Source organism: Protopterus annectens, chromosome 16.part0, assembly GCF_019279795.1.
Source record: "Protopterus annectens isolate FY-2018-M chromosome 16.part0, PAN1.0, whole genome shotgun sequence".
Classification (NCBI taxonomy): Eukaryota; Metazoa; Chordata; order Ceratodontiformes; family Protopteridae; genus Protopterus; species Protopterus annectens.
In genome coordinates this window covers 242,297,382-242,317,534 of record NC_056750.1, presented here as the reverse complement: position 1 = coordinate 242,317,534, position 20,153 = coordinate 242,297,382, and the positions used below count along the sequence as shown (strand labels likewise).

Below are 20,153 nucleotides of genomic sequence, written 5' to 3'. Positions count from 1 at the left end.
CATTGGGGAACTGTCTAAGAACTTTCCCAAAATCAAAATTCACAAATTCTGCCCTGGTATGATGGACCTTCCCATGTTTGAAATGAGAGGCAATGCCTAAGGGCTGTTACTGGTAAGGTGGAACTGGCCTCAAAGCCCAGTTGCCTTGTAACTTCTTTGATGCTATTAGAACTGCAGTGGTTCACAATTCATTGGCTTAATTCATTTAAATTGCAGTATGCAATATTTTTTCAATTAGTGTATTCAACACAACTGCAGTGGTGGTGCTGCGGTAGCGTTGTCACCTCACAGTAAGACGTTGTCCTGTTTGATTCTCAGCTAGAGTGTCTTCTGTGCGGAGACATGCGTGAATGGGCATACTTGTGTTGAAGGTTGTGCATCAGGGCCGGCAACTCGGCATGTAAAAATCTACTGCCAATCATTAGCGGACCGGAGTTCCGCTGTGGCGACCCCTAACCGGGAAAAGCCGAAAGACACAACAAGTGTATTCAACACAACTTTGCAAGACTCACTACATGCATATACCCAGATTCAGCAGTTTCTTTCAGTAGTATTCTTAAGCACATAATTCATGCTACAACAATATTTTCCCCAGTACATTACTTTTTGCAGCTTAGTATATTTACAACCAACAACTTTGGTAAAACAATATTTCACAATTTGTATTTTTCTATCACTGTTTCTCATGCATTCTTTTATACTTGGTTTAATAATTATTTCACTGGCTTTATGGTTAGATTACATACAGCTTCTCTCCTGCCTGTTTGCTCTGATTTTGGCAGAGATGCATAATGATTACACACTCAGGAATTCATTCAACACTGCATCTTTAGGACACTTGTTACCCACCTCCATTTACATATGCACACTAAAATGCACTTTTCTTAAGACTCATTCAGAATTCAGAAGCATATTCCTTACATTTTGTCTGATCTTATTAGTAACATAAATCAAATTTACCCACATTCTCTATCAGGTATAGTATCTGGGGAATTAGCTTAGAGAAAACACACATGTAACTTCATTCACCATTTAACTAAACTCATTACAGCTGAGTGCACCTCCAGGTATTTCTGCAGTTACTTCCTACTGTGCTTTTAGGTGTCAAATATCTCTTGTTCATATTTGCATCACTGCTTCCAAAACCGTGCTACAAACAAGGTATCAGAATATTTTATCCTGAAGCATACATGATGGCAAACACAATTGCATTGAGATTTGACCTTGGTCAATGACTATTGTTAGAAGTGTAAGGTGATAACTTCATTTTGTAATGGCTTAAGCCACAACCAGTGGGAGTTAAAGGTACACACACTCAAAAGAGCTGTACTGGAGGGATGTTCCAAATCTCTCTTTTTTCCATTTTCCCAGTGAGGGACAACACTCAAGTTTTAATACAAGCCATTAACACGTCACTAGGTTGTACAGAACACACATAAGCTGCATTTGTAAAACAGGACAATGCATTTTACTTAATTCAGTATTTAACTTAATGTTTCAAATCTTTCTTATCAGTTTTCACCAATAAGGCAATACATTTCATTATGACAGTGCAACTGTATTGACTTAGCTCAAGAAGATGGTGGGACATGACAATTATGAGGGGCAGGTTAAGTAATGTAAATCTGGAGAAGCACAGCTTAAAGAAAGTTTTTAGCTATGAAAGATATGAAACTGTTGGAACTGCCCAAAAAAAAAAAAAAAAAACGTGAGAGAGATGTAGGAGAAAATTGGGTGGTAGTAAATTTAGGAGAGTAGATTTTTATTACAACACTCTTGATAAAATCATTTTGGATGAAAGTCGCTTATGCAGGGACAAGACTGAACAAATTAATCTGGAAGATGAGCAGAGTAAAGAGCACAATTTAGTCATTGGAGATCATTATTAAAATGGATAAGAAATATGCTGCCAGTTGTGACTGTATTACTGTTAATTAAGTAGAGCGAGGATGGAAAATATCAGACTGTCTTTACATTTATTTAGAAAGACAAAACGATGTGATATTGTTATAATTGTAGGCAATCTAAACAATGTAGCTAAGATCAATTATAATTATTTTAAGGCAGATTTGAGAAGGATAACTGAGATGAGTAGGTTTAGAGGGTTTAAATCTTCTGTGTGATGTTCCACCTGTCCTACATTTTAGAGGTAAATGTTAGATGTAACTAGACAATTTGCAAAAATACTTGGACAATATTCTCTTACTCTGCCTTGATTAATATTATGATATAGGAAAAAGTGGTAACAAAGGATAAATATTTCACCAAAGACATATTACAGCTAAGTCATCCAGGAAACAGAATGCCAGTGGTAAAACCTTATTTAGGAAGAAAGAAGGGGTCTATATTATAACATCAAATTTTATAAAGTTAGAATGTTATAATATCAAACCAGTTTTGTCGAATGCTGAAAACAGCAAAGGTGCAGGACACCGAATTCTTTCCCAGGGAAAGAATTTGGTGGGCCGTTGCTGTGGCTTCACTGTTTTCAGCGTTTGATATGTTGGAGCGTTACGGGTCGGGTTCAGGTAAGTGTGCGATTGTGTGTAGGTTAGGGTTAGGGGTGGGTTAGGTGAGTTAGGGTTAGGGAGCGGGTCAGGTAAGTGTGCGGTTGTAATGTAGGTTAGCGTTAGGGGGCGGGTTAGGTGAGTTAGGGTTAAGGCACGGATGAGGTGAGTGTGTGATAGTGACGGACCTTAGGGTTAGGGTTGGGTTAAGGTAAGTGGATAGCTAGTAGTGTATTTAAAGTTTAGTTTAGGTTTAGGTGTAGGATTTTAAGTGTATGTGTGTGGATTGCTGTTTTTTGTGTGTGTTTGTGTTGTGTGTATGTTTCTCGGAATAGCAATTTTTTTCCCTGGGAAAAAAATTGCTATTCTGACTGTTTGATGTTTACGGATTTTGGTGTTTAGGGTTCTATATTATAACATTCGATCTTTGTAGATTTCAATGTTATAATATAGACCCGAAAGAAGACAATGGCAACTGAACCACTAATAAAAGGAGCCGTTTTATGAGCAATGCTACAAGTCTTAATAACAAAATTGCTGCTTTAAAATAAGTTATTTCATGGAGGGGATATGACATAGTAGCTATCACAGAAACATGGTGCTCTAATCTTAATAAGCCAATGGTTTCTAGTGGGTACACTACTCAACACACCTGAGGTAAAGGTAAGAAAGCAGCTAGTGTTTCAGTCTATATGAATAGTAACCTGTTATCAGCTGTAACTTTTAACAGTGATTGCATGAAATGGTCAGTATTAAGACCAGTTTAAACAAACAAGAAAGGTACATTTGTGCTTTTTATAGGCCACCTAATCAAAGCACAGAAGTTCAAGAAATAGTTATTGCTGCTTTAAGCATTCTTATGATGAGTCAGTACAACATTATAGTTTGTGAACTCAATGTCCACAGTGTTGCTTGGTCCATGCAAACAGCAAACACCAGTACCCTGGGTCAATTATTAGAGGCAAACCTACTAGAAAAGATAAAATGCTAATGTAATCCTTGCCAAAGTGGGAATGTCCATTGGAGACAGTTGTTTACTGACAGAAATGGAAAGGGAGATCACCAAGTATCAGCTGGGAACTGCTAGTAGACAGCAATAATAGGATAAAGACAATAGTCAGTTATATAAAATCTTGGTTTTTTTTACAAGACTAAGTAAAGTGAAACAATAAAATAAATTCTAGAACAGAACTGAGGGAGATTATGAAACAGAAGAATATCTCTGAATCTTGGGGGGGTCTTCTATGATCATATGAATCAGTTAATAGATTTATCCCAGTTACTAAATATTTCTATGGTAATAAACTTTAGTCTTTAGTGGACTGCTAAACTTGAAAAAGAAAGACTGAGGAAAAAAGAATTCCTGGAAAAAGTATATGAGGGTGATACATTTTCTTGTCTGTTGGCCCACCAGAAACTTACTAGGCAGAAAACCTGTAAAGAATGGACCCAGAGGTGATTTCTGATGCAGCAACTCACAAACAGCTTGAAAGATCTGAGTCATAGCAGCAAACTGTTATGGTACATAATAATTTCAGACAATACAGTTAAGCAAAGAATAATAGTCTCTTATTTCAGAGAACACATGTACATGGTAGACTAGACAATCAAGGTGTTGTCTCCCAGAACACAAGAAACATCATTCTTTTATATTATTTTTGACTCTCAGCAAAATACACTGTATCTATTAAAGCTGAACAGTTTTGTATTATTTTTGCTAAGAATCTGATAACCCTTTATCTGGGCTTTTCCATATTAGGCACAAGTTCTGAGTTCCATGTTGAAACTTTCTGTGCTGACACTATCCATGATGGCAGGAAATAGATCATCAAAAACAGACTAAAACTATTAAAATTCATCCTGACATAACACTGATTATGAAGCAGAATATTCACAGACAGATTTTCTTTTTTTTGTTATCCCTTTCTGTTCACAAACCCTTGGATCAAGGCCTTATAATAGATGTAATATGCTTAGACCATTCTAAGGCTTGTGCCTTATGAAAAAAAATAAGTATCATGAAAGATAGGAATATTAACAAATATATTATAGGATGGATTTGTGACTGGTTGGAAGGGAGATCTTATGGGATTCAACACTGCTAATTAAATCACAATAAATAAATAAGGGATTAGTAACGGGCTCAAAATATTTACAATTTTCATGTTCAGCTTCTCAAGAGATAATAAAATCTGGTACAGCAAATATGTTGATGATATTAAGATGGGCTTGTTAGTGACCAATACTGAGGACCACTCCAGGCCCCAAGCATTTTTGGATACTGTGGGTACTTGGGAAGGAAACAACTCAATGGTATTCAATAAAAATAAGTTAAACGTTGTTCATTTTGGTAATAATAACTTACATTATGCTTATTCACTCAATTGTAATCTTCTGGAAAAAGTGTCAGATGTTAGTGACCTTGAGTTGGTCATTGATAATCAGTTTACTTTTGAGGTAAATGTGAGAATGGCTATATCTATTAGAGATACATTGAGATCTCCTTCTAGCAGGCATAAAAAGTGTTATTCCTTTTGGATAAAGCAATAGTTAGGCCTCAAATTGAATAGCATGCTGCTGTCTATCTTTATAACAGGGATTGACTTAATAGATTGAAAAGAATACAAAGGTTTATTACCAAGTAGATTAGGGATCTATATTATAACATTGAAGTTCAAAAACTTAGAATGTTATAATATCGAACCCAGTAGAGTGAACGCTTGAAACAGCGAAGCTGCAGAACACCGAATACTTTCCTAGGGAAGGTATTCAGTGGGCCGTTTCTGCAGCTTCGCTATTTCCTCAATTGTGGAGCGAAGGTTACGGACCGGGTTAAGGTAAGTGTGCGAATGAAGGTGAGTGTGCGATTGGGCGTGGGTTAGGTGAGTTAGGGCGTGGGTCAGGTAAATGTGCTATTGTGTGGACGTGAGGGTTAGGGTGGGGTGGTTGAGTTAGGGAGCAGGTAAGGTGAGTGTGTGTTAGTTAGGAACCTTAGGGTTAGGGTTCGGTTAAGGTAAGTGGGTAGCTAGTGGTGTATGTCTGGTTTAGTGTGGGGTTTCGTGAAGTGTATGTGTGTGAATTATTTATTTTGGTGTGCTTGAGTTGTGTGTATGTTTGTTGGAACAGCGAATGTTTTCCCTGGGAAAAAATTCGCTATTCTGACTGTTTGGTTTTCTGCTGTTTCAATTGAATGGGGTCGATATTATAACATTCAATGTTTTTAGACTTCGATGTTATAATATAGACCCGTAGATTAGAGTAGTGAAAGGGGCTAGTATACAAACAAAGCTTAGAAATTTGCTGTTACATTCAATTTTTTTACAGATTAATAAGATTGGCTCAATTATGATCTATAATTGTGTACATAACTCCTTACTGGCAGCTGAAATTGGTATAGAAACTCATAGTAAAAAATAATTTGTGGTTGTACCTAAGACACTTATTAGAATTAAAAAATACACCCCCCCCCCCCACTGTAGGGGTGGCTGAGTATGAAATGCACTTCCACTTAGAAAGGCTAAATGTTTATTATTTTTTAGAAAAGGGTTTGATATCTGGATGGCAGATAGGGTCTATGATCACCTTTGACTCTTGGCAAGACCCTCCAGTGTAAATCATCACTAATTATAACATCTCTGCTTCTACCCACTTTATTTCTCAGACCACTTGACCTTATAGAAAAAAAAAACAGGAAGAAGGTTGAATAAATATCATTACTTTCTTATAGGTCTTCTGTAATAAATTGTGGAATCACAACAACAATGAACACTGATTCATCCCTTCATTTAATGTCCATTTTCACCAAACTCTCTCTCTGGTCATTACAAAACAATCTACTTTTAGTAAAATGTAAATATCATGTGTTTTTCCACTCATAGGAAGTAAGTACACAAATTAGTAATGCAAAAATTACTTGCCAACTAGTCTCACCCTACTCCAGACCCACAATGTAATTCCAAGAGCTCATGACTATAAAATATGTTCCCATTATCTTTATTGTGCAACAAACAAATGACCTTAAGTTGCACATTTAAATGTAGGAAGCATTTATAAATACCTAGAGGATGATAAAGCTTCTATCATAGCCAGTAAAAAAGATGAAACATGGTCAAAACTGAATGCACAATTAACCAATGTCTTTATTAAAAATGATGATGCTTTCTGAAGGGAGAGGCCTGCAACATGATTAAGACAAAGAACATTATTAATAACTATAATTGGCAATAGTTGAATTAAGAAAAGTATAAATGGCCACCATCAAGACTAGTTGCCAAAAAAAGTTTCATCTCACTACTACCTTCCTACCACTTATTGATAGTTTCTACTAGACCTAAAAACAACATAATTCCATTGATATTGTTAGGAGATATCAGCTTAAACCTGGCCATCTGCTATTACACAAATGCTATTCCTATAATAAGAAGCATATCCTGATTATCTTGATCTGGCTCAGACATTAGCTTGCTTCAACAAATTAAGAAACAGGCATTCCACCACAGATTAGATGCTTCAAAACAAACCAGAAATAACTAAAAAAATAATTCTATGATCACAATCTATTGTCTGCAATTTGGTTTGGAATAGAAGATCACATTCCCCATGTATTACAAGTAATAATGTTATACCTAAAAGGAATGAGGAACTCCCCTGTTGGATGAAGTTCACAGTACTGCAGAAAAGCAGACATGCTAACAGCCAAAGATGTCAGCACAGGCAGTAACCTAGTGAAGATGTTAATGTTTCTTATCTGGGACACAATGCTAACATTGTTAATAAAATATACACATGAACATACACACAAACACACACACACACACACACACACACACACACACACACACACACACACACACACAAATGTACACATACACATTGCACACGTGCATGTACACATATATACAGATGTACATAAATATATGTACATGTGGCTGTTAAGGTAGATAAAAGGGACAGAGAAGTTTGATGCAGTTATGCATCTGAATTTCCTTTTTGATGTTATGCCTTAACTCTTCATTATAGTTTAAGATTGTTTCTTCTACATTTTGTAAGTTTAATTTGACTGAAGCTTTGCCCAGATGATACAACTGGTCAAACCTTGGCCTCTTTTTGCAAGATGTTATCAACACCATGATTATATCATTGCAGAGAAAAGAGAATAGATGACACACAATGAATGACTGCCAACAAGCACATAGAACTGTGCCAATGATTTCCAATGGGAAAAGAGCTTAGAAGGTTCAACAGCAGGGACCAAAATTCAAACAAGTTTACACCTTGTCAACATTACACTCCACAAAGTGTAGAGTGACAAATAACATTTTGTCTCATATCACTGAATCTTTAGAAAAAAACGTGTTATCCTCCACATTACAATAACTGAATCAATTGGCAGAAGAAGGTTTAAAAGAAGCAGTTAAAGTTTATGATGGTGTCTCTATTATATACATACATATTTTTATCAGTGCATCAATGAACTTTGCATTTCTAATCCAGACACCTTACTAGTTCATTCTTTTAGCTTCTGCCTGATCCTCTTTTATATTGAAATTCTACAAACAACAAGCTGTTTTCTGTATCATGGTTACCTGGCAAAAACTGCAATCTCCCCCAACCAAAAATCAATTGAGTAAACATTTAATGGACAATTCCATCAATTTTGAAGGTCTTTGACACCTGAACATCAAGGCACCATTTGGAACATGCACTAAAATGGTTCTTTCATACCAGACTTAAATCTTTATCCACTTAGCTATGAAATATTTTGGATGGGGAATTAACTCACATCCAAGAATGCCTTCACATTTGTGTATAATTAAAACAGAAGGTGACAACATGTCCAAAAACTTAATTTCATTGTTAAGCAATCTAAGATTCAGTTGTTTAGAAAGGATCTGTAACACTACACAGTCCAAAGATATAGCTCAACTCTGTATCCCCTGAAACCCATAAGAAGTTAGGCCACATACTTAAATAGAAAGCTTGATCTGAGTATAGCTTGAAACTATTTAAAACTTCACTTCTCTCTGCCAGGGTAATATCTACCTCTGTCTGGAAAGAAACTTCTGTTTTACCACTGCAAAGTATTAATTGTCCTCATCAGTTCTTCAGAACTCAAGCTTTTCTACTATCTGATCTAATTAGATTATTAGAAAACTATCAACAGTTTCCTTACTGGAAGTCAGAGATTTGTAATTATCAGTCACATAAGTATCAAACATAAAGTCAGAACATCAAATAAAAACAGCAGTTTTCAAAAAATGCTACAATACCATTAGTTTATTTCTGAAATGGAGCTTGAACCCCTTAAGCAGGGGGAATCTGCCTCCACAACTGCTGCTACATGTGTATATTATTTTCAGGACTGCTGTACCTTGGAATGGGGGTATACTCCAAGATATCCCCATCTCTGACCTATTGTATATTCTTCAGCTCACACCTGAATTGCCACTGCCTTGAGGAAAACTTATGAACAAGACAAAAGTTACATATGCAAATATTATATTCTGCTATGTTTTCAACATGAATGCATTAAGAAGAAGTACCTAAACTGCAGTCCTCTGTTTCACAGATGCTTTATTCACTACACATAGACTTTCCTCTGCTTAAGCCTAAATTCATAATTGCCTCTTTATGGTATACTTATTTTGTCTCAGAGTCTGCCTTGTGGTTCAAAAGTTATGTTGCCTATAAATCTTTTAACTTGAAGTCTTGTCTGTCTCCATTCTCCTCTGTTAGCTTAACCATAGGTGTTTGTCAAAGGCTCTCTCCTTATGAATAATCTGTATTCCACAGGTCTTTCATGGTTCTAATCTCATACTCCATACTGATGATTTAGTTCTCCATAGTTTTTCACTTTACACCTTGCTTTTAAAGCTGATCTGCTACCAGAACTCCAAACTCTATTCACTTGGCGTGATAATAGGCAAGCTATTTTTAAGTAAAAAAAAGTAAGAAAGAAATCTTCTTTGGTATATCTAACAGACTAAAAATTCTACCTTCTTTCATATATTTTTGCATCACTTAATTACAATCATGTAGAACTTGTTCCATTGTTGAAGTGTATCTTTCTAGGTCCCACACGTTCTATGTCCTGCACATGGATTACCAAATACTGTGAATAAGCAAGCTCTCTATCAGTGTCACAAGGAATGCACTTATTTAAGAGTCAGAATTTGCTCTGTTTATGATCTTTGCTCTTCACTCTAAAGTCTCTGTAAATACAACATGTACAATTTGTTTTAACATTTGTTTACTGGGAAAGTCCAACTTGGAACAAAGCCAGTTTTGAGTGGTGGCATGGGGAGAAACTCTGCAGATGCATGTCTTTGTAATGTGGGAGGAAACCCACACAAGTGCAGGGAGGACATGCAGACTCCACACAGAAGGAACCTCAGCCGAGAATCGAACCAGGGAACCTCTTGCTGTGAGGTGACAATGCAACCGCTGCACCACGGCACCATCTAAATAAATTTTGTAATTTGTTTTCAGTGAAACATTGTTTTAGAATGTCTTTGTTCACATTATGAATACTACTATTTCTGTGTTATCCCAGGCTGTGGCTGAAATGGGGTCTCTGGGATCTTCCTATTAACTCAGATAACAGATAATAAATAATAGATAATAAATAAAACAAAATGAATAAGTCAATCCATTCTTGTCTTTGTTTCCTGATGATATCCTTCACTTATCATTATGGTGCAGTGGAGCAGCAGTTGACGTTGTTGTCTTACAGCAACAGGTTCTCCGGTTTGATTCTTGGCTTGGGGTGATTTTTGTGTGAAGTCTACATAACCTCCCTGCATTTGTTTGGGTTTCCTCTGGGTACTGTGGTTTTCCCCCATATTCCAAAGACATGTGTCTGGAGTGTTTCTCCCCAGCCTTCTGCTGAAAATAGGCTCTGTCCTAGTCAGACTTTCCTGGTCAACAAATGTTAAATAAATAAAATAAATTGATATTTATATTCCTGATAACTAATCACCTCTAATGCTAACATAACCTAATTCTTATCCCTCATCCCACTCAGCCCTTTAATAGATTCTGAGAATACTGACATTACCAAACCATCAGTGTAATCAGAACTGGAATTAAGGATTGCCTCCCTAAAAACTGCTATATTGCAAGCCTGGACAGTCATCATTCGGAAATGTATAAAATAAATCTTATTTTAACTCCCAAATGTCTGATATTGCCAGGAAAATGCCTATTTAAGTTATAATTTTTAGAGTTTGGCCATGCCAGTCCCTGAGTCATCAGAGCACTGCCTTCATATATATCAACAGAGCAGTGAACAAACATTAATGACTGCATATGAAGAGTATGACTAAGAGCGTCATCTGATCTGTGAGACTGGAAACTGGAGACTGTTAGCATGTTCCTCATTTACTGTCTGACATGGACTAGCAAATCTTTGCCATGCTGAATATGTCCTGGTCTGCTGCAATTATTTGGAACAATGTAGTGTGAACAGTTGCACTGACCCATCTATGCTAAGCTCCTAGTATATACACCATTGATTTATATGTGTGTGTGTGTGTGTGTGTGTGTGTGTGTGTGTGTGTATATATATATATATATATATATATATATATATATCTATATATATATATATATATATATATATATATATATATAGATATATATATATATATATATATATTTTTTTTTTTGCAAATTGGCAATGAAGTAAAAACTATAATAAAATCGGATGGATGGGTAAAGTTTGTTGCACTTTTGGTATTTTTCATGTTCAGTTCATTCTTTCCACTTAAAAAAAATAGACCCACAGCAAATTACAGCAGTCAAGATAACTTCAGAGATACCTATATTAATATACCCATTTGTTAACCATGAATGCCCACTGGACATACAATACCTTTAAAAGTGTGACCTGGGAGCAATGTCTGGTTCAGTGACTTACCCATGGTCAGGCAGGAAGCAAATAAAGACTGAGGGAATCAAACCCTGTAACACAGGAAATTCAGTTCACTGGCTTAACCCTCTGCATCAACTTACAAGATGATTCCCCTACTTCTAATGCTTCATTCATTCTATGACCCTCATGGTGTGATCATTGGCTTCTGTAAAAGAATAGGGGGGTGTTAAGGAATCAGTATTTTATATGTGCAGTATTGTAGGTTTCTGCAGGCAGGTGGGAAGTAACCTTGTTTACCTATGGTAAAACAGCTATGTCAGATTGACCTGACGATTTTACAATATTAATCTCTTTGATCATCCATAGTTAAAAAACATGTGTTTAGCTGTTTTCTCCTTTTGCAGCTCATAGCATAGTATCATCCAAATGGCATTATTATTATTATTATTATTGTTATTATTATTATTATTATTATTATTATTATTATTATATGGCATCCATGTTTTATTATGATATACCCTTCTGTATATAAGTATGTGTTCTTGTTATAACTAAGTCCAGGATGTAATTTGCTTCATGGGCTTCATACCTAATATGGCAAAAAAATGTAGCTGCCACTCTTGTTGAATTCTGTTCATGTGTACCTATGTGAACTTTTTGCAGTTTCTTTGAGCAACAAATAAATAACAACAGAACATTTTCTTTTTAGAAATAGTAATGGATTTAGATGTAGGGACAAACAAAATACACAATTGTCATCTGGCTTGTGTTTGCTCAAACTCTGAAAGGAAATGATGATACATTTGACTATCACAATATATAACTTATGAAAAATGACACATACTACAGTACTGTGCAAATAAACTAGTAGGAAAAGTCCTAATCATAATTCATGCATCTAACCACTCACACTTGTCCTTTTACTGTCACTTCTTGCTTTTTTATACACAACACCAATTCTTATATGTAGTTTTTAAACAGTTGTGATAAAAATGACGATGACTGGACATTTCTAAGAGTTCTGTGTTTCATAGTCTAATATGCATGAAACATATGAATATAAAGACACAGATTGTTTATTAAGTAAGATGTGTGGATGCATACCACTATGTTACATGATCATAATGAATGCCTGCAATGACCTCCACACTTTCATTGCATCCACTTATGCTATACTGACAGGACACAAAGGGCCAAAACATGCGTATCTACAGCTAGTGGGAGTTGGCTTTATTAGCCTGAATGTACTTATAAAGGCTTTAAAAGTAAACGTCAAGGACATTCAGGAGTCATGTAGTTGAAAGACTATGTCCTTAAGGTGTCATTTGTGTATATCTCATAGATTTCTGCTACAGGAGGTTTAAGGTATACACAGTGAGGACTGTAGCTTGTCTGGGTCTTTCTTGAAGTTTTTACTGAATGGCTTGCACGTATGACTTTTTTATGTTTTGATCTTGATCAATGCTGGAAGTCTAAATCTCAAAATGCACTCGCTCGAAGCACTCCTTAAAATGGAAAACATTGACATTTGTGCTATAACAGAGACCTGGTTAAAGGTAGCAGAAAGCACCCCTGCACTACCAGGCTATAACTCATTCCACACCTTCCGGCCACAAAACTTGGACTGAACCTCCAAAGGCGGTAGTTTTTCCATATTCATAAAGGATGCGCACACCTCCAGACTGGAAGCCCAACGTAACACATCAGAGATACTTCAGGTGCAGCTAACATTGGGTAAGACAGTGATTCAGGTCATTGCCTGCTATAGGTCCCCAACCATGTCCCAAGACTCACACTCCACGTTCTTAAGCACCCTGGAGAATATTAGGGTCCAACTTAACACTTTCATACTGGGCGCCTTCAACTACCCCTCCATTAACTGGGAAAACTACTCATGTACCAATACAATTGCCCAATGTTTCCTGGAATTCATTAATTCCAATGCCCTGGACCAGCTTGTTCTTACCCCCACTAGAGGTAGAAACATCCTTGACCTGGTTATTACTAACATGGGCAACCGTTGCTCTACACCAGTAGTCAACTCCTCCCTGGTTAGATCCAACCACAAATTAATTACCTTGGAAATCCACATGCCTCCCACCCCTCCCCTGCAAAGGTAACCACCATGAAAAACGTCTCCAAAGCTAACTTTGGCCTCCTAAACACAGAGATGGGTAACTTCACAGCACCCATGCAAATGGAGAAAAGTTGCATGACCGCCGAATCATACATCAATGCACTGTATGAACACGTACACAAATGCATGGATCTCGCCATACCTAATAGAACCAAGACTCTCCTCCAAAAAAAGGAAACCAATCAGGTGGTCCCTTGCTGTAAACAAACTCTACAACAGAAGGAGGAAACTGATGTGGAATAAGGTGAAGTCCCAAGACTGGAAAAACTCCCTTATCAGCCTCATCAAAAAGTTGAGATCCCTCATCAAATCCTTTAAAGCTAACTATGAAAACAGAATTGCAGAAGATAGTAAAGACAACCACAAGGCCTTCTATAGTTATGTAAAGAATCCCCATGGCAATACCTAGATTTGCTCTGAGCTACTGCACAATGGTACCTCCTAAACTGAGCCAACAGATATTGCCAATATACTGGCTGACAGATTCAGTGCCAACTTTACCCCTCTCTCCCCCACCAAAGGACCAATCACAATACCAGTAGATTGCAAGGCACCCAGTATTACTGCTGCACAGGTTAAAACAGCATTGTCCCAGGCCAAGAATACAGCTTCTATGGGACCTGACAATATCCCTGGCTGTGTTCTACATAAACTACAGTGAACTGGCACCTCACCTGTGTGCTCTGTTCACTCACAGCCTCACCTCAAGCTTTGTCTCTACCGAATGGTGAACTGCTACAGTCATCCCTTTCCACAAAGGAGTGACTACAGACCCTGGGAACTATCGCCCCATTAGCCTGATGAGTCTGAGATGCAAAGCTATGGAATGCATCATCATAGACCTAATAAACAAGGATATAGGGACTCTCCAAACACTGGATCTCACACAGTTTGGTTTTGTGAAGGGTAGATCATGCCTGGTCAACCTGGTCAACTTTTTTGAGTCAGTCACCAGAGTTGTGGATGAAGGCAAAGTGGTTCATACAGCCTACCTTGATCTGGCCAAGGCCTTTGATGCCATTCCCCACTCAGGAATCATAGAAAAACTCACTAAGCTAGGCATCAACCCCTATATCACTAGGTGGGTTGCAAAGTGGCTCACAGATAGAACCCACAGTGTGAAAGTAGCTGACGCTAAGTCAGACTGCCAACCTGTCATGAGTGGAGTCCCACAGGGTTCAGTCCTGGGTCCTCTCCTGTTTGGTATCTACTTCTCTGAAGTTCAGGCCAACACGAAGGGGCCCTGGCTTACAAAGTTCACAGATGATTGCAAGTTGGGAGTTATTATTAACTCCCCAAGTGATGTTGACATCCTACAGAAAGGCCTAACTGAGACCAACAACTGGTATCAGAACAATGGCCTTAAGCTCATTGCCAAAAAATGCGTTGTCATCCTCTTTGGGAAAAACCTGGTTCCTATGAATTACCACATCGATGGAAGTCCAGTGAACACAGAAGGAGTTATAAGAGATCTGGGAACACAGGTTGACAGCAACCTCTCTTTTGACCACCTCATTGCCACTGTGGTCAGAAAGTCCTTCTATGTGGCACATCTCATTACTAAGGATTTTGCATTCAGGAAGAAAGAGGTCATTATCTCCCTCTACTCTTCCCTCGTTAGGCCAATCATCGAGTACAATGTCCCATTTGGCATGTACCTCACTAGACACCTGCAACAACTGAAGAGGCCACAAAAGTACCTCACAAAGAGGATCCTAGGCCTTAAACACTTGTCCTATATGGACAGACTCAAAAAACTCCAACTATTCTCTGTCTCATATTGCCTACTTAGAGGCGATCTCTGCTTGACTTACAAATCCATGTCTGATCCAGCTCTGTTAGAAATGCTGCATCTAAAGAAATACCAATTCCTCCACACCACATGCTCCAGAGACCTCAGCCTCATTACCACAATCAACAGAACAAGCTTGAGGGACAGGTTCATAACCCAGAGACTGCCCATGCTATAGAATAGACTTCCCATACATGTCAAACAGAGCACCTCACTGGCCCTCTTCAAAAAAAATCTTGATGAGTGGATGGGAAATAGAAAATTCAACCTGGGGATCACTCCAGAAGCTCTACTCGACAGAGGCACTGGGAACTAAGGTCGGTTGGCATGATGCCAGGATAATCCTATGGGCTAGGCTTGTAAAAGCTTCAGGGCCATTAGCCTAGTACACACCTATGAACCTATATATATATGCAACTCACAACATCAGCTTAGACACATTTTCAGTTGTATATTTACAGAATGAGATCCGCTAAAGATGATAAAATCATGAGTATCTTCAGGGGCAAGAGTACGGAGTGCAAGGTGTGTGTTATCCACAAAACTTTGTTATATGCAGAGGGTGGGTAGCCATATGAAAACCATGATTTCATTGGAATTCACTCAGCTTATGTGCATGACACCTTACTGCGTATCCTGCAAAAGGCATCGGCCACTAGACAACATGCTGGGAAACAGAGGCAAGTTATCCCAGTAGCATCTCAAGTTTCTCTTTCAACGGTGACAGTGGCCAGTATAATAACAGTCATTATGACCCATGACTTCAAGGGAATGGACTACTTTCTAATATGACATGTTCTCATCTTTCTGCAAAGGTCACATAACAGGTCAACAGTGTGAGCACCCAGGTATTTGTATTATTGCCTAGCTAGAGAGCAGTAGCAATTATCATATTGTATGCTAACTGCAGATAAACATATGTACTCCAGTAAGCACAGGGATGCTTATGGCAACCATACTGATAATTATTAGAACTTGCTTTTTGTTGGTTAGTCTGTGGTAATGTCAGCAGAATTGCTGCTACGTAGATTACAGAATTCTACTTGTTAGTATGTTACAGAAGTCTATTATTAACTTCTTTCTATGTTGTATGCTGCTGCACATGTGTCACAAGTCATTCATTCACCTTATTTGCCATGTGGCACTCAGGAACATTATGCATACTCTTTGCACACATGCAGGAGATCAGTGAAACATACTATCAATCCAACTTTCTCTGCTTAAGAAAAAAAGTTATTGAATTTATCATGTTATTTTGTTTGCGTTATTGACTCTTCTATATCCAAACACCATATTTTAATGAATGCTTGTGCCTGACTAGATGTAAGCCAGTCATACCACACTGTTTCATGCACAGCTGTATTATTTTTTTATTTTTTGCTCAGACCTTGCATTTTATGGTTGCCCATACAATTAAAGTGCTCATTATTAGCTCTTCTATGTTAGAACAGAAGCGGGCTGTGCCCTGCAGAACATGTGCCCTCCAGCACGTTCTTGCATTTGTTAACCAAACCTTCCCTTGGATCACACTTCTCCATAATATCCTGGAGTTCCCCTTCATTGATCCCACCTCTAAACAGATGCCCGATTAAGCCTTGGTGTTGATTTTCCATCTGTATCTAGTTATCCTGGAGGGAAAGAAAAAAGCTGGAAGAGATCCAAGCCTGTAGTAATGACATGCAGAGGGGTATTGCCTGTGGTATCCAGATTTATCACACAATATCACTGATTAATAAGTACAGTTCATAGGTTCATAGGTTCATAGGTTAATGGGCAGCAAAGGAGTTTTATTATTCTGACCTAAATGTTTTTAGTCAAACTCTCATTTATTACTGTATGATTAATAAGCCTTGCAGGCCGTCACAAAATAAAAATCCACAGGCATCTTCCAGACATAATTCTATGCCACGAAGCTAATCCGCTCAGCTCAGACAGAATAAATATGCACTAAATTAGACCTACAAATAAAATAGCATCTTACCACTCTGGTTGGTAATTTCTCCATCTGGACATAAGATGCATGTGTAGCAACACTTGGGTTGACCTTGAAGGTTAGAACGTCTGTATCCTGCGTGGCAGCTCTCACTGCAAACAGACTGTGGGACCTAGAAGGTAATAAAATTAATAAAGATGCCCATATGTAGAAGGAGAAAGAGTGTAGCTGTGTAGAGCAATGGCACACTTCTTTAAGGTACACAAGGGCACTATTTTGCAGTTCTCAAACACAATGAAATTCCATTTCTATGAGATGAAATACAGGAATTATACATATTATTTTAAGCATGTTTTCTAGTCATTATTGTGATTTCATATTCATTTGAAGTCCATCTACACATATGCAAAATTAAAATAGATTTTAAGTGGAAAATATTCAGTAAGCAATCTGATAATTTAATAGGTATTTAATTTAAGAAGAAATCCAAGATGTTCAGCATTTCATCACTGCTGCAGAAGCCTGATAATGAACACTGCTGCAATAGGTTTAGCTATATGGGTTATATCCTGCTAAGGATATAACAACCAGCCAGCTTCCAACACTTTAGAGCACCTTCCACATGCCCAAAGTGTTTGACTAGCTCAAGCAGAACTGAAGAAAAAGAGGACTGGTGCCAAACCCTTCAGAACTTTCTTGCCATCAAAGAGCACTCACTCCCCTTGTGAGCTTTTGCAGATCAACCAAGGATTGACAATGAACTAATGCTTCTGTGTTTCTGAGCAAATAAGTTCCCTTCCAAGAAGAAAAAACTCCCACATCTTATTTTTCTGTCAGTAATTTAACATTTTTTTATAAAAAATATGTATTTTAAGCAAAGTTCCTCAACCTTATAAGTTTTCTAACCATAGATCAGACCACACAGTGATTTTGTTGATAAATTCATCTGCTGCAAAGCATCTGGTAAATGCCAATCCCTCTCCCACTGACAAGGATGAGGAAAGCCTTCGAAAGATTTTGAAAAAGTGTCAGGTGTTACAGCTCACATGCTGAAGTTTATTCATCTTTTGAGAATATGAAGAGCATTATGGCTTCCATTCTCTCATTTGAGGAAAAATCATCTTTGTCTAATCTTATTGCTTCTGTGTCTCAAGTTATGAAATATTCTTTGAAATGTACTTCTGATTCTGCTGATGCAACTTCCAAGGCTGCTACTGGAACTGTTCTGAGGAGATTTTCATGATTCCAAGGATGTAAAAGCAGAAATTTTGAATGTTTCCCTAAATAGATAGGTAGTCTTTGGATAATCTGCTAAAGAGGTCCTTAAAAAGTGTAACAGAGGGAAGCTGATTCAAGGAGTTTATCAATTTTTTCAGCCTTCCTTCTCCAAAGTTGTCAATGTTTATAGTGCTACCTCTACTTCATTTCATAAAAAGCAAAATAGGTAGACATAACAAACTGCAGGTAAGCAGACTTAAAAAACAGTTGCAAATAGGTAGACATAACAAACTGCAGGTAAGAACACTTAAAAAAACAGTTTCAAGAGGGCTCCTAAAAGAAAGGGAGCTTCCCCCTAGAAACAAGGATAGTCTAGCAACGTCAGAATAGCTATCTTTAGAATTAGCCCCCTCCCACTCTGGAAAATCTTTACTTCTTACCAAAAATCTGGTTCTCAGTTTCTCTCTTTTGCAACAGATATTCTCAGACACATGAGAATAGTAATTCATAAGGGATACAGATGGCAGTGGCAATCGTCTCTCCTTCCTTTTCAGAGGATTCCTGCTCATCCATCAGATCAAACATCATTTTCCCTCCTGTTATTCAGCATCTGCCAACTCTGGGGGGGGGGGGGGTGAGGAAGATGTCCATCCTTTGAGGAAACGAGGAGACTTTTACTCAAGAATGTTTCTGGTGCTAAAGAAAGAAGCCTCATAGAGACCTGTCCTAGATCTTTCCTTTCTAAACCAGTTTGTGAAAGTTACAAAGTTCAAAATGTTATCCCTTCATGACCTGTTACCTCTCTTTTCTCCTTTAAGATTTTATTTTTTGGGATGGGGGGGAACTTATGTGTAAAATATGCTTATGATTACATTCATATAGTACCAGATATCAAATGTTTTGCGTCTGGGTCACATTTCAGCTCCCTGCATTAACCCTTGGGTTATCTATGGCTTCAAGGGTACTTACAAAGTATTTAGCTCCACAGCAGGTGTTCACATTTTTACTTATTTAAATCAATTGTTTATCTTTGCACATACCTTTTCAAGTACCAGACATATCTCACTTGGGTGAGAGACCTCCTGCTCAGATTGGGGTTTCAGGAAAACACCCAAATGTTTTGCTTGAATCCTTCTCAAGGATTGTTTTTCTGAGGTGTGTCTTAAATATCTCCATTCAAAGAGCTTTTTTTTCCACAAGAAAAAGTAGAGCCATATCTTGATCTGTTCCTGAGTTTTTCCACTCAAACCAAGGTCCCAGAATGGGAATTTCTGAGGATTCTAGTACTACTAACCATAGATCAGACCAAACAGTGATTCCCTTGGTAAATCCAGCTGTTGCAAAACATCTGGTAAATGCCAATCCCTCTTCTACTGACAAGGATGGAGAAAGTCTTTGGAAGATTTTAAAAAAAGTGTATTCTACTGCAACACTATTTTTTTTAGAATTGTCAGTTGTTAAGCTCACATGTTGAAGTTTATGTTTGCCTCTTCTGAGAATATGATGAACATTATGGCTTCTTGTCCCTTGTCTGGGGAAAAATTCTTTGCTTAAGCCTATTGCTTCTGTGCCTCAAGTTATGATTCCTCTAGCCAGACTGCACATGAGAAAAATTCAGTGGTACCTAAAATCAGTATGCTTCCAGAATAAACATCTCCAGACATTCCAGGTTCCCATTTTGGGATATGTGAGAA

General features: G+C 37.7%; 1 protein-coding gene across 1 annotated transcript in view; it reads right to left on the bottom strand.

Annotated features, from left to right (window-relative positions):
* The window catches only part of LOC122790947 (extracellular calcium-sensing receptor-like), a 285,255-nt gene that overhangs the window by 60,211 nt on the left and 204,891 nt on the right, over positions 1-20,153 (bottom strand). The window contains exon 4 of the mRNA XM_044058652.1: positions 17,290-17,413. Coding sequence (XP_043914587.1) covers positions 17,290-17,413 — 124 coding nt within the window. The remainder of the gene's footprint in view (positions 1-17,289; positions 17,414-20,153) is intronic.